We start from the raw sequence: 14,554 nt of genomic DNA, 5'->3' as shown, positions 1-14,554 counted from the left end.
GAAGGTCTGTAGGAAAATAGGTATTTTGGAGAATAAAATTTACTGCAAGGTTACGCGCATTCTGATTGGACAGCATTCTGGTGCTCCCTGGGTATGATGGACGGGGCAAACCAACAGCAAAGGCCATAAGACATCTTCGCAATGAGCAATTGGAGAGATTGAGAAGCAATAGACATCCATAGTGGCTGAAGGGATTTTATTTCTGGCTCTGTACAAATTCCAGTTGCGAGGGTGCCATTCCCGCACTGGTTCCTCACGCGATTTGACATTCCATGGCAGACTCCAAACTCTCCGGATCTCTTAAGCCTTGTATGTGTGCCAGACTGTCTGTGTGTCAGTATATCTCTTAGGAAACATTCTGCGTCCAACGCTTACCGGCCAAGCCGAAAGGAATGGCGAATCCGGTGACTGTACTCTCCATTTAGTCTTGTACGCCTCCCAAGTCGAAAGGAGCCTTACACATGAACCCCCAGTATCGCAGCCAGAAGAATCTTGTCTTTGTGTTGAAAGGCAAATTGGTGTAAGGTCCTTCAGGGTAATGATAAGGGCTGAAGTTGTCTGCTCGACGGACAGTGGAGGAGAAGCCGCGGCGGGCGACAAGTTGGGTCGCCATTCTGGCGCGGAGGATAGCTTGGGCGTTCATCTAGAGGCTGCATCAGTACACTACCGAGACCAAATGTGTTAGCCATACCGTTATCTCTCGCTCGCTCCAGAAATGGTGGTGGTGGAAGAGATGTACAAAGTAAGGTGATGTCGGCCCTCAATTGATCGAAGCTGCTCCTTAGCTCTCCACTGGACTTGGCAAGGCTTTCGGCGCACCTTCCATTTACAGACTTTCACATAATTTCTTTCGTCGCCTTTCCGCTACACTGATTTTCACAGCCGACTGTCGCGACACTCTCCCTACGTGAAGAGCACAGCCTTCAACCCTCCCTGAAAATGGATGAGCTCTTCGAAGTTTTCGAAGAAAATGGCCAGGCGCCACCAGCGACATCGCTCACTAAAGCGCAAAGAAAGCGGTTGAAGCGACAGGCCAATGGCGAAGTGAAGGATGGTCCCGACGGCGAAGAAGCGACTGCTCCCTCTAGTGACAGGAGTGCCTCGGTTTCGGAAGATGCTGATAAGGAGATGGTGGATGCAGACGCTCCAGATGTCAAACGAATGCGTATGGAAGACGAACCCGAACCGGTCGTGACCGATACCTTCGAGACCGAACAATCTAGAGAAGTCGCTGCATCGGCTGGCTTGCTACCAGGCAAGGAAGAAGAGAAGGTTATCTTGTCACACCAAGTTCGTCACCAAGTTGCTTTGCCGCCAGACTATGACTACGTACCCATCTCAGAGCACAAACCACCTGCAGAACCTGCTCGGACCTGGAAGTTCCAGCTCGATCCATTTCAACAAGTCTCTATTGCCTCGATTGAACGAAATGAGAGCGTCCTCGTCTCCGCTCATACCAGTGCAGGCAAGACTGTCGTGGCCGAATATGCAATTGCTCAGTGCCTCAAAAACAACCAGCGAGTCATTTACACCAGTCCCATCAAGGCGCTCAGCAACCAGAAATATCGTGAGTTCCAAGCCGACTTCGGTGATGTTGGTCTCATGACTGGAGATGTCACCATCAACCCTACAGCCACCTGCCTAGTCATGACTACCGAAATTTTGCGCTCAATGCTTTATCGCGGGTCCGAGATCATGCGCGAAGTGGGCTGGGTGATTTTCGACGAGATTCACTACCTGCGAGACAAAGTCCGAGGCGTTGTGTGGGAAGAGACAATCATTCTACTTCCTGACAAAGTGCGCTATGTTTTCCTGTCAGCCACCATCCCCAACGCAATGCAGTTCGCTGAGTGGATCACCAAGACCCATAACCAACCCTGTCACGTTGTCTACACAGACTTCAGACCGACCCCTTTGCAACACTACTTCTTTCCCGCCGGCGCGGACGGGATTCACTTGATTGTGGACGAAAAGGGTGTGTTCAGAGAAGAGAACTTCCAGAAAGCCATGAGTTCGATTGCCAACAAACAAGGTGACGATCCTGCAAATGCCTTGGCCCGTAGGAAGGGCAAAGGAAGGGACAAGAAGTTGAATAAAGGAGGCACTAAGGGTCCCTCTGATATCTACAAGATTGTCCGGATGATCATGACCAAGAATTACAACCCAGTCATCGTATTCAGCTTCAGCAAGAGAGATTGCGAGGCTTACGCCATTCAAATGAGCAGCATGTCCTTCAATGAAGAGTCGGAGAAGGCCATGGTCTCGAAAGTTTTTGACAGCGCCTTGGAAATGCTTTCGCCAGAGGACAAGAATTTGCCGCAAATCCAACACTTATTGCCCTTGCTGAGGCGAGGTATCGGTATCCATCACTCCGGCTTGTTGCCAATTCTCAAGGAGACCATCGAAATTCTGTTCCAGGAAGGATTGATCAAGGTTCTGTTCGCAACCGAGACATTCTCCATCGGGCTCAACATGCCGGCTAAGACTGTCGTCTTTACCAGCGTGCGCAAATTTGACGGTATCTCACAACGATGGATAACGCCTTCTGAATTTATCCAAATGTCTGGTCGTGCTGGGCGTCGTGGACTTGACGAACGAGGTATTGTTATCATGATGATCGACCAGCAGATGGAACCAGGCGTTGCTAAGGACATCGTTCGTGGCGAGCAGGATAAGCTGAACTCCGCCTTTTACCTTGGTTACAATATGATTCTAAATCTGCTTCGGGTCGAAGGTATCTCCCCCGAGTTTATGCTTGAGAGATGCTTCCATCAGTTCCAAAACACTGCCAGCGTGTCTGGCCTCGAGAAAGAACTGCAGCAACTGGAAGCAGAAAAGTCGGCAATGGTTATTGAAGACGAAAGCTCAATCCGAGCCTACTACGAGCTCAGGAAACAACTTGATGTCTATGCCGAAGACATGCGTATGGTGATTATCCATCCCAACTACTGTCTGCCCTTCATGCAGCCGGGTCGTCTGGTGGAGATAAAGGATGGAGAGCATGATTTTGGCTGGGGAGCAGTCCTGAACTTTACAAAGAGAAGCCAAAGCAAATCGGGTGAAAAGTTGACACCTCAGGAGGAGTGGATTCTTGACATTGCTCTGGAGGTTGCTGAGGGACCTGCCCCAGCAACAAAGACTTTCCAGTCTCTCCCGCAAGGAATCCGTCCTCCTGAACCTGGTGAGAAGTCCAAAGTCGAAGTCGTCCCGGTCTCACTCAAATGCGTCCAAAAGATCTCTCATATTCGCATATTCCCCCCTGCCGACATGACAATCTCGGAGGAGAAAAAGAAAGTGCAGCAGGCATTGGCAGAAGTGAAGAGACGATTCCCTGACGGTCTGGCTGTGCTGGATCCGATTGAGAATATGAAGATTACAGATAACTCGTTCAAGGATCTACTTCGCAAAATCGAGATTATGGAGTCTAGGCTGGTCGCCAACCCACTACACCACTCTCCTCGCCTAGAGGGTCTTTACAACCAGTACGCGGCAAAGGTGATGCTTACCAACAAGATCCGAAATCTAAAGAAGCAAATCCAAGACGCACATGCAATCATGCAACTGGAAGAGTTGAAGTGCCGGAAGCGAGTCCTTCGCCGATTGCAGTTTATCAACGAGGATGAAGTGGTCCAACTCAAGGCTCGTGTTGCATGTGAGATCAGCACTGGCGATGAATTGATGCTTAGTGAGCTTCTCTTCAACCGATTCTTCAACGACTTGACGCCAGAGCAATGTGCAGCAGTCATGAGTTGTTTTGTCTTTGAAGAAAAGGTCAATGAGGCCCCTAACCTAAGCGAGGACCTTGCGAGGCCTTTGCGTGAGATACAGAGACAGGCCAGACACATTGCCAAGGTGTCGGTGGAGTCGAAGTTGGCCGTGAACGAGGAAGAGTACGTCCTAGGGTTCAAATGGCAGCTTATGCCAGTAATCTATGCGTGGGCAACTGGGAAATCTTTCGGCGAGATTTGGTAGGTTGCGGAAAGGCCGCTGGGAGTGGCAAATGCTGACTGTGAACACAGCAAAATGACCGATGTGTACGAAGGCAGCTTGATCCGTACTTTTCGCCGACTCGAAGAAGCACTGCGTCAAATGGCAGAAGCCTCGAAGGTCATGGGGAGTGAAGAATTGGAGAAGAAGTTCGAGGAGGCGTTGAACAAGGTAAGGCGAGATATCGTGGCAGCTCAGTCACTGTATCTCTAGACTTGACAACACAGGTGACGAGCGGACGATCGATGCCTGTCCTTCCAACCCAGCCAATGTCTGTGGGAAAAAAGTTTTTGTGATTGCATGATACCCACGGCTCTGTTCGATAGTAGACATGCATAGGTTCATGGCGCTTGATATGGGGAACCAGGTGTGATGCTGTTGCCTGAGACCACGTTGATGCCAGAAGACCGTGTGCGTTCATCGAATTTCTTGCTTGTGACACGAACCATAGTTACGGAGGAGCTCTACGTAGCTTTCCCTTGCCCTGTTCTTGAGACAATTTAATTGGATTCGAGCTGCGAACTGTGACCTGGCGTGTCCCGCTGGGTGATTGTAGAGGGACTGCACGTGTCCGCAAGCCATTCCTTTGTGCCATTCGCTCCACGGCCTCGTATTTTCATTGTCCTCGTTACTCCTTCTGCAAGTCGATGGAAGAAAAGTTAACCACCCGCATTGCATGAGCCCAGTCCTCGGTTGATCCGAGGAGTGGGTATGGATTGGGCAGCGACCAGCACTTTGTAAGTGAGGTGGGTGCCTAAAAGGCTAGCTAAGGGTCTGCTCCAGTGGCCGGCAGCAAATCAACGGCCCCAAGGCTGCCCCGACCTGCGGTTGGTAACTGCCTAAGAGCCCTGAAAGCCCTTGGTTCATTGGCACTTCGACCCGCAGCTGCCACAACGCCAACTGACAAACTGACCCTCCACTCAGACTTCAAACTTGGACTTCCCTCCCATCACATCACATCCACAGCACCACATCACTTCCCGTCTTCCAGCTCTTCACCGCTGCTCTGCCTCCCGTGGAACTATCAGAGCAGCGTCCTCTCTCCCTAACTATCATCTATCCCATCTTCGTCTTCAAGTCTGCAACAAACAACTCGTCGACTCTGCCCGCCAAATTGCAATAAACACCGCACCTGGATATCATCGGGCGTCCAAAGGCCAGAGCCAAAATGAATAGCCTGGCCACGCCCCCCGTTCCTCCTCACTTCCATGAACATTCCCGTCTCTCTCCTAACAGATCAAGTGAGTAGCGTCCATTAGATGATTCCTAGCAGCCCGCTAACCACCACATCAGTGTCTGCCTCTGGTCCCTCTCGGAAACGAAAAGCCTCCCCCTCCCCCGATCGAGATGATGAGATGTCAACATCACCTTTTCTATCAAACGCCCGCCTTCCCACTGCCTCTACACCCAGCTCACGAAAACGGGCTCGTCCAAATCTGGTCGGGAGACCGTTATCGGTGGAAAGACTCCTTGAAACACTGGACAAGGATTCTCTAACGTCTGTGCTGAAGACTCTGTGCGAGAGACACCCAAGCCTTCGAGATGAAGTTGTACAAGTCAGCCCTCGACCCAGTATCCAGAGCACTCTACAAGTCTTGCGTCAATATTATACACGATTGATGGACTCTTTCCCTCTCGGACCGAATCCTCGTTCCGACTATTCCTACGATCGAGTCCGCCCCCAATGGCACGAACTGCTTGATGCCCTCACAGACTTCACCCCTCACTTCTTACCACCAAACGAACATCAGTCATCGACGTCGCTGGAGTATCTGAACGATGTTACGCAAATCATCCATGATCTCCCGGAGTGGGACAATCCACAGCACAATCTCGCAAAACAAAACGCCTACGAGGAGATCTCGAAAGCCTGGGCTAGTGTCATCAAAGAGGCCAGCAAAAGAGGTGGAGGATTCCAACTACAGTTCAACGGATGGGAAGAGAAACTACGAGCGCATAATGAGAAGAGTGGCGGTCGGTTGAGAGAAGCATATGATGAATTGATGCAGGCACTCGGCTGGCTCAGACAAAGTAACCAACCGTCACAACAACAAAGTATCCGGCAACAACTATTTTCCAACACTTACGGCATGGAACAACCAATGATTCGAACCGGTAACTGGTAAAAAGAAGAACCGGAAACAGCCCAGCAGGCGGTCTCAAACAACGAAACCAGCACACAACTGCATCAAAGTCATGGATACACGTTACACCATCACGAATTTCCTTTGTTCTGGGCGGATGGCGGCATGGGTGCATATACCTTGGGATTAACGACTTGAAACGACCAGCGTTCGACTTCCCTGCCACTTTCGTGTTACGGCCTTTTCATTTGTCTTCATGGGACCGGATGCGTAATTCAGAACATACATGTCGGTCAAGGACAGTCTCTTACATTAACACCAGCATTCAATCGGAGGTTGAAGGACTTTGCATAAAGCATTGAGAGGAATATATGATGTACAGGATTGGTGTGGGAATGGCAACAGAGGTTGTGGCGAGGAGGGACCCCGTTGAGTTTTTCTCCGAGCCGCATCAACCAGCCCTCCATCCATACACAGGTTTGAGTGCGATTTACCTCAACCTCTTTCTTCCTACGATACCACCTCACAGGCAGGGGTCGGGGTTAGGCACAGGGTTCAGGAGGCATCATTATCCATCAATTTCATCCAGTTTGTGTAGGGATTGAGTGAATCGGAGTTGTACCTAATCAGGAGATAGACTTGAATTGACTTGAGATTTGTACACAAGCAGGGACACCTCGCCTTTGCCGAATGACTGCATACTATGCTCTATTATTATACAATGGATCACTATCTTCTTTGGTGGCGTGGGGATACCACCAGGCTTTGCTGGCTCTCCTTCGACTATGTGTCACGTCTACACCCATTCGCCTGATATCACCTCAACCCAAACAACTGTTCCGCTCTCATCCGCCATCCCTCGATGGTATTTAGCTTCGGCCGTACGTCGAGGTAAAAATTCAAAGCGTTATTTCCTTGCTTTGTGTTCTTGCCTTGGAGGGCCTTGCCCTGGTAGAAATCAATGACATACTCGACTTTGCTCCCGTCGCATCGCTGGACGACCCAGTCGTGTCGATCGAACGGCTCGGTGTAGCCCCATAGAGAGTTCCACCTCGCCTTGGGGGACTTTGCTCCGGCGCCCAGGCCCTGGAAGGAGAGCAGTCTGGGGCCACCGCAGGCGTCCGAGGTGCCCTTTTCCCACCGCTTGATCAGCACCCAGGCCTGCTCGTTGACGGCGTTATGGATCGGGATGATTGCGGATATCGACGTGGCCAGGTCGGTCGGGTTCGACGACGACAGCGTCTGCTTGCGCATCACGGCGTGGAAGAATTGGTGCTCCGACGGGTAGATCCAGTTGCCGCTCGCTGAGGCGCCGGTCTCGGACTCGGAGTTTGCTGGTATGTTTGTGCTTGTGCTTGTGTTTGTGTTTGTGTGTGTCGGTGAAGTTGTCGGCGGTGTCTGAGAGGGCTCCTGTGTGGATTGGGAAAACGCGCGGGGGATGGAGGAGACCACGCGGCCGTGTGAGAGCGGCCGGGCGGCCTGGTAACCTGAGTGAGTCTCGACGGTGGGGTCCTGCGAGATGCGGTCGGAGGAGCATTCTTGCGACGATATCGTCGTCGGCTTGGGGAGCGGAGGATGCGAGGCCGGGAGGGAGGGATGTGTCGTTTGCGCGCCTGAGCGTGCTTCTCCCTGTGACGGTGACTTCTTTATCTGCTGGGCCTGTCGGAGCCATATCTCTCGGGTCTTGGGGTCGACGGGGCAGGCCGAGGCGGGATCTGTAGAGGGTTGCTGTGGGTGGTTGAATTCGCCATGGGGAGGGATCGAGGACGCTGCGGGTGGCGCTTCGGGCTCCGGGGCGGGATCTGCTTTCCACCAGCCCATTGGGATATCTGCTTTTTTTTTACGGTGTATCAATCAATGTATAGGCGACTGTGGAAGTGCAGAAGTTCTGTTTCGTGGCGATAGGGAAAAGTGTCGATGCGAAGAGTAGCTCGTTGACTTTTGGAGAGATCTGAGGATGCGGGGAGCGCAGCCTGATCGCAGAAATATCGAGCGAGAAGGTTTAATTAGCTCGTGTTTTCGCAGGTCAGCCTGATCTCCTCTCCTGCTAGCCTTGTCTGCCTCCAATGATGTGGACACCACTTTCCTGGCCGTTTACATGTCCTAGAACCGTTCCAAACATGTCCTTGAGTGACAATCGATATCATTCGCCTTTACGCAAATATCCTAGCGAATCAGAGTTGAGTTTCAGCACAGGCCTTACCCTGCTTCTTTGGCCTGATGACCAAGAACATGCATCGAGCAGAGCCCACAAAGGTTCTACTTCCCAACCGCCGGATGACTTGCCACGTCGAGAGAGGCTGCTGGATGGTTGTAACATCGCCTAGATGCCTCATATAGCGAACCACGAGGACGTGAAGCAATCATCGCGAGCCTGACTTGCCCATCGCAAAGGGCAGTGTTGCTATGACCAGCTTGGCCGGGTAAGTGGCTGGCTCTCTGGCCGGAGGCTGTGCTGCCTCACTATGACTTGTAGTGGATGTGTTGGCGATCCAAGCGCCGGTCACTCTACAACGTGGTTCCTGCTGCTAGCCTTTTCTTTTCCTCCAACTCGACCTGACTCACGGATGTCATCCCCACCACAAGTCAAAAGAGGGAGAGCAATTGGCAGGCTCTGAATGAATATTCCAGATCTGTGGCAAGAGAAGGCAATGAGCCTCAACTCATAACGGCCATGATGAGTTCCGATACTTGCAGACAAGTATGAGCCATGTGCGGTGGCTAGATCCACGCCATTCATTCAGAAACAATTCGAGGAGAAACCACATTGAATAGACGGATAGGCTCTCTGCTCTGGGAGATTTCGGACATGTTAATGAAGCTAGAGAAACTATCTGGCGTGGCCGCAGAAGACCAATAGTAATAGTAGCGTTGCGCATATTGGGAAAGAAACCAGAAATCAATGCTACTTGTGATCAAATTGACCAGAAATGCCTTCATGCAAGGTAGCTGCTGAAACTGCCGAATGCCTCATCCATCTCTTGTCCATGTGGCTAATGGAATAGTCACAGGCCTCGAATTCGGACAGGTGGGCTCGCGTTGCAATGAAGTTGGCTGGATTGCGAGCAGCGTGTGCATGCGGCCGGATAATGCATAGTGAAAATTTATGTACCGACATGTTGTCTTGAACAAGGCATTGCCGCTTTCAGACTCACTGGACACATTTCTGAGGGATGAAGTTCTCCTGTAATGATAATAGTAATATTTGGAACCTGTTGCTCGTCGAAATGACTGCGTCCCATTAAAGTGAAAAACCGGTGAGGCTAAGAAAGGGTACTGGATTAGGTATACGCTTAACTAGATGTGGCATGACACGAAGCAGCGGCGCGGATCGATGATTGTGGGCCATATAATTTTCCAGCGTACTTGGGTACACACCGTTCAGGTGAAGCCCAAAACAATTCTTCCTGGTTTACAGCGTTACAGCCTCAGTCATGTCTAGCTCAAATACCGTGTTCCGGGCAAGTACCACTGCCCCAGTCAACATCGCTGTGATCAAGTAGGTACGCCAATGGCCCCTCACTTTGCACCCTCCCATCGCACGCCCCAGACGACGTCGAAGTTCAAGACAGATCTAACTAGCGCAACAGATACTGGGGAAAGCGAGATACGGTCCTGAATCTTCCGACGAACTCGTCTCTGTCCGTGACATTATCTCAGAAATCGCTACGAACTCATACCACTGCATCATGTTCCGAATCCTTCACGGGCCCGGACACCTTGGTGCTCAATGGAGAAAAGGAGGATATTCAGTCTTCAAAGAGAACACAAGCGTGCCTCAAAGTCCTTCGCTCGCTGCGTGAAGCTCTGGAAGCCAAGGATGCTTCCCTGCCGAAGCTCTCGAAATGGACCCTGCGCTTGGTGTCGACCAACAACTTCCCTACGGCGGCCGGTCTTGCCTCTTCAGCTGCAGGGTTTGCAGCACTAGTCAGAGCGATCGCCGACCTCTACGAGTTGCCCCAATCACCGAAGGAGCTTTCATTGATTGCTCGGCAAGGCTCTGGATCGGCCTGCAGGAGCCTGATGGGTGGCTACGTGGCCTGGCGGGCTGGCACGAAGGAGGATGGAAGTGACAGCTTAGCTGAAGAGGTGGCACCAGTTTCACATTGGCCGGAAATGAGGGCGCTGATACTGGTCGTCAGTGCCGAGAAGAAAGGTGTCCCATCAACTGCAGGTATGCAGACCACGGTCGAGACATCCACTCTGGCACCGGCAAGATTCAAGGAGATTGTTCCGAAAAGGATGAAGGAGATTGAGAAAGCAATCCAAGAGAGGGACTTTGAGACTTTTGCGCGGGTCACGATGCAGGATTCGAATTCGTTCCACGCCATCTGTCTGGATTCATGGCCACCGATTCACTACTTGAACGACGTTTCTCGTGCGGCCATGAATGCCGTGGAGACGGCCAATCGCAAAGCAGGAAAACTGATCTGCGCATATACGTTCGACGCGGGGCCGAATGCGGTAATCTACTACCTGCAAGAACACGCACACCAAGTGGCAGGAGTGTTCAGAAACATCTTGCCTCAATTGCCAGGATGGGAAGGGGAGTTCGGAGAGTCTATTCGTCCGAACGAGTATGGAGGGTTGGAACAGAAGACGCTGATGACGCTGAAGGCGGGTGTGAGTCGGGTCATCTGCACAGCAGTGGGAGGAGGGCCAGAGAAGGTGGAGAGACATCTGGTCGACGCAAGAGGGAATGCTCTGGTGGAATGATAGCATGTCAGGCGTGAGGAAAGCGTTCGCATCCAAGGACGAAATTTCGACCGGCCGCGCGAAACAAGAGTTGTTCCTCGTATTGCGTACCCTTGGGCATGTGTACGACGAGCATTTCTTGCCTTACCTGGGCGAAGTTGCCTCGGTGTTTTCCCTTGAAGTCTCCAAGCAGCAACCCAGTGTGGGTGGAACAGGCTAGACATCGGCTATAGGATCGCGAAAGGGCTTAGTTGGTCTGCGGTTGGGAAGGAGTGTGCATACCTAGGTAGGTAGTGGGCGCATAAGGTGCGAGTCGCAGGCAGGGCCTACTGCCCCTCACTGCTCGGTCCCTGGGCAGCCCCGTATAAGTAAGCACTCAAAGATACGGAGTACGGAGCACGGAGCACCCTTACCGCGCTCGGTAGGTGATGTCTGGGGGCGAGTTACCTGCAATACCTCGTACTTTTAGGCGTTCACACGATGTCTTGGGACGCCTGCCGTGCCCAGAGGTACCCAGTGTCGTGACAGAGCCATCATTCACTCCTCCCAATGATCGACTCGGGCACGTCGACGGACTGTCTTGCTTGCCGAGGTTCTCTGTCCCTAATTGTTCCATTCTTCCTGGCGAGTCTCTCCTCAGACGGAGTACTTTACTAACTTGCCAAACTATTAACTAATCCTGGGCTCTGGAACCTCGTATTTTGGTGGCCGGAGGATCGGGGGCATATAGGCCTAGTCCATTTCTCCTCGTACAAGCGAGTCACCGCCAGCCACGTCCCCCGTTTCATATATTTCTGATCTGGCCGACGCCTCCTTTTCTTTTCTTTCCACCAACACCTAGCCAAGTACTCCGTAATACACTCCGGTTCACCATGATTGCCGCCGACAACAACTTCGACGTCATTATCATTGGCGCCGGCATTAGCGGCATCAATTCTGCCTACCGTCTTCAAGAAGGTCTCCCCGACTACTCGTACGCCATTCTCGAAGGGCGAGCGGAAATCGGTGGCACCTGGAGTCTGTTCAAGTACCCTGGGATCAGGTCCGATTCTGATCTTCATACCTTCGGCTTCCCCTGGGATCCATGGAAGGAAGACCGTTCCATCGCTGACGCGGGATCGATTCTGCGATATGTTAAGACGACCGCCGCTAGACATGGCATCGACAAACACATCAAGTACCAGCACAAAGTCGAGTCGATGAATTGGTCGACGGAGAACCAGCATTGGGAAATTGATGTCACGGTCGACGGGACCGAGAAGCGAAAATACTACTCACGATTTATCCTTCTGGGCACCGGCTACTATGACTATACTCAAGGACTCAATACCAAGATTTCCGGCATTGAGAATTTCAAGGGCACCGTCGTCCATCCTCAATTCTGGCCAGAGGACCTTGATTACACAGACAAGAAAGTCGTTATCATCGGCAGTGGCGCCACTGCTGTGACCCTCCTCCCCGCCATGACCGGCAAGGCCAAATCGGTTACCATGCTTCAGCGATCACCCAGCTATTTCCTTCCCATCCCTCTGACCGAACCCATCGATGGTCTCATCAAGCGGATTTTCCCCGAAAAGTGGGCGTATCAACTCATCCGACTCAGATTTCTCATGGTCGGTTTCCTGTTCTTTCAATTTTGTCGACTCTTCCCCAAAAAGGGCCGATCTGTCCTACGTGAAGCCACCGAAAAGGAGCTACCTGCCAATATTCCTTTCGAGCCTCATTTCGTTCCTCGGTACAATCCCTGGGAACAAAGAATGTGTATCACGCCAGGTGAGTTTTGTTGACACACGAACCATACGCTAGGCAACCCGCTGACTTATCCAAGGTGGCGATTTCTTTGCGGCATTGCGCACGGGCAAAGCCGACGTTGTGACCGACACAATCCAAGACTGCAGCGCCAACGAAATCAAACTCACATCGGGGGCAACTCTCCCTGCAGACATAATCATCACCGCTACCGGCCTCAAGATTCTATTTGGTGGCGGTGCTAGTGTTTCAGTTGACGGTGAGCCCTACCAAATGAACCGGAAATTCATCTGGCGTGGTGCTTTGCTACAAGACCTACCAAACTTCACGTTCATCTTTGGGTACACCAATGCCAGCTGGACCCTTGGGGCCGATGCCACTGCACAATTGTGGGTTCGTCTCCTCAAAGAAATGAAGGCCAAGAACATGACGAGTATGATTCCACGAGTCAACGAAAAAGAACAAGTGGCGGAAGTCCCTCTTCTGAACTTGAACAGTAGCTACATCAAGGCTGCTCAGGAGGCGGACACACTCCCCAAGGGTGGTGATCGGGGGCCGTGGGTGCCTCGGAGCTCGTACCTTCGAGATATCTGGCATGCGAAGTTTGGCGATATTCGCACCGGGTTGCAATTCAATAGGATTTCGACCTAGATGTAAGGTGGCAGCCAGGTGTCCGATGGGTTCAAGGGGTTTTCAAGGGCGTTCGTTGCGTGCCGTTTCAGCCTTCTATTACTAGTTGAACAAGACTGAATTATCCCCTTCATGGTTGCGAACAAATTTATAAAATTGATGCTATGTTTGGCTGTCGGGTATAAGATCTTCCGAGCCGAAGCCCGTCGCCGCCGCTGCTCTGTCGGCCTATAATCTTCTCACGCCGCCTGGCCGTTTTTTTCCTCTGTCACAAATTTATTTCTGACCGCCCATTCCCTTTTGCCACGTTCTCAGCCTGACTCTTCTTTCCTCTTGATTTTAAACCTACCTCTGAGAATATTTTCTTCCCCTGTTCACCAGTCTACCATTTCCCACTCCGACCTTCTCTAAATTAAGAGACGCTTTGACGCCCCCACCATCACCAGCCTTGCACACGTCTCTTGACCTTTTTCCCCTGCAATTCAAGTCCGGCAAAATGGGCAACGGAGCCAAGGCCGCCCAAAAGCGGGAGCGGAATACGAAGGATGCTAAGAAGGAACCGAACAGTCAGTTGAAGAAGGTACGTCTTCAATTTTTCAATTTCTGATTAGTGTGCTTGCTTTTCGTTTCTACGGGCCACTACTCTGAACGACCCTATGTCCGAACTTGATACGGACTCATTTTGTCTGGCCATGGCTGCGACTTCGTGACGATGTGATGAACATCGGTAAGGCTGGGTCTGCCTGTGGTCGTAAGGAGGCCAGATCAATGTGAAGGAGAACACCTCCTTTCGGTGGTTCTGATCAACTCCCTTGCTGTGTTGTGGTACCAGTCTGCCATTGGAGAGGGACGTACCATTAGATCCCAGGGGACCCTGACTTCGGCAGCCCTGCTGAATCCCAGTCTTCCTGTCTCGGTGTTCGGGTAAGGAAACAAGGCCAAGAGAACAAATGTCCGTCGTGACACTCCGACGCATCATCTTCTCACTCTGATTATAGAGAGTCTTTTATTTTCTTCCTGGACGCGGCTCCACCGTCTCACAATCCATATCGACAACGAGCTCTTCCTAGTTCCCATGCCCGTATTCCGTTGACTATCTACCGCCTTGGCCAATTCTGTGTTCTTGCATTCTGTCTTCTGGCGCCGGATAAGATCGCTAATGATACTGACAACCACATAGAATGCAGCAGCCCAAACCATCAAATGCAAAATCTGCTTTGCCACATTCCAGAGCACTTCGGCACGCAAAGGCCTGGAGGATCACGCCTCAAACAAACACAGCAAGAAATACGAAGAGTGTTTCGTCTAGCTCACAGCATCAAACCAAGTCGAGATTCAAGGAGAGAGACGGACGAGGAGATATGTCAATGCATGTGGTCCACTCTGAGAATTGTCAAAACTGGCTGGTG

General features: G+C 51.6%; 6 protein-coding genes across 6 annotated transcripts; 4 read left to right on the top strand and 2 right to left on the bottom strand.

Annotated features, from left to right (window-relative positions):
- Positions 1-10: 10 nt before the first annotated feature.
- PV07_03678 (uncharacterized protein) lies at positions 11-753 on the bottom strand. Its single transcript, XM_016390422.1, has 4 exons — positions 692-753; positions 460-643; positions 376-408; positions 11-323 (listed from the first exon to the last, which is right to left on the bottom strand). The coding sequence occupies exons 2-4, from the start codon at positions 641-643 to the stop codon at positions 301-303; spliced, it is 240 nt and encodes a 79-aa protein (XP_016252324.1). The 5' UTR covers positions 692-753; the 3' UTR covers positions 11-300.
- A 135-nt stretch (positions 754-888) lies between these two features.
- On the top strand, positions 889-4,509 carry PV07_03677 (uncharacterized protein). Its single transcript, XM_016390421.1, has 2 exons — positions 889-3,968; positions 4,020-4,509. The coding sequence occupies exons 1-2, from the start codon at positions 940-942 to the stop codon at positions 4,198-4,200; spliced, it is 3,210 nt and encodes a 1,069-aa protein (XP_016252323.1). The 5' UTR covers positions 889-939; the 3' UTR covers positions 4,201-4,509.
- Positions 4,510-4,881: 372 nt separating this feature from the next.
- PV07_03676 (uncharacterized protein) lies at positions 4,882-6,863 on the top strand. The gene is made up of 2 exons (XM_016390420.1): positions 4,882-5,228; positions 5,281-6,863. Exons 1-2 carry the CDS (start codon positions 5,156-5,158, stop codon positions 6,111-6,113), a joined length of 906 nt encoding a protein of 301 aa, XP_016252322.1. The 5' UTR covers positions 4,882-5,155; the 3' UTR covers positions 6,114-6,863.
- Positions 6,691-8,015, bottom strand: PV07_03675 (uncharacterized protein). Its single transcript, XM_016390419.1, has one exon. It carries the CDS (start codon positions 7,890-7,892, stop codon positions 6,888-6,890), a length of 1,005 nt encoding a protein of 334 aa, XP_016252321.1. The 5' UTR covers positions 7,893-8,015; the 3' UTR covers positions 6,691-6,887.
- Positions 8,016-9,429: 1,414 nt separating this feature from the next.
- On the top strand, positions 9,430-11,324 carry PV07_03674 (diphosphomevalonate decarboxylase). Its single transcript, XM_016390418.1, has 2 exons — positions 9,430-9,570; positions 9,662-11,324. Exons 1-2 carry the CDS (start codon positions 9,506-9,508, stop codon positions 10,785-10,787), a joined length of 1,191 nt encoding a protein of 396 aa, XP_016252320.1. The 5' UTR covers positions 9,430-9,505; the 3' UTR covers positions 10,788-11,324.
- Positions 11,325-11,334: 10 nt separating this feature from the next.
- On the top strand, positions 11,335-13,375 carry PV07_03673 (uncharacterized protein). The gene is made up of 2 exons (XM_016390417.1): positions 11,335-12,539; positions 12,595-13,375. Exons 1-2 carry the CDS (start codon positions 11,639-11,641, stop codon positions 13,164-13,166), a joined length of 1,473 nt encoding a protein of 490 aa, XP_016252319.1. The 5' UTR covers positions 11,335-11,638; the 3' UTR covers positions 13,167-13,375.
- Positions 13,376-14,554: the final 1,179 nt, after the last annotated feature.

The sequence above is a fragment of the Cladophialophora immunda genome, assembly GCF_000835495.1.
Source record: "Cladophialophora immunda strain CBS 83496 unplaced genomic scaffold supercont1.2, whole genome shotgun sequence".
NCBI classification, from domain to species: Eukaryota; Fungi; Ascomycota; class Eurotiomycetes; order Chaetothyriales; family Herpotrichiellaceae; genus Cladophialophora; species Cladophialophora immunda.
This window is presented reverse-complemented; position numbering and strand designations above follow the sequence as displayed.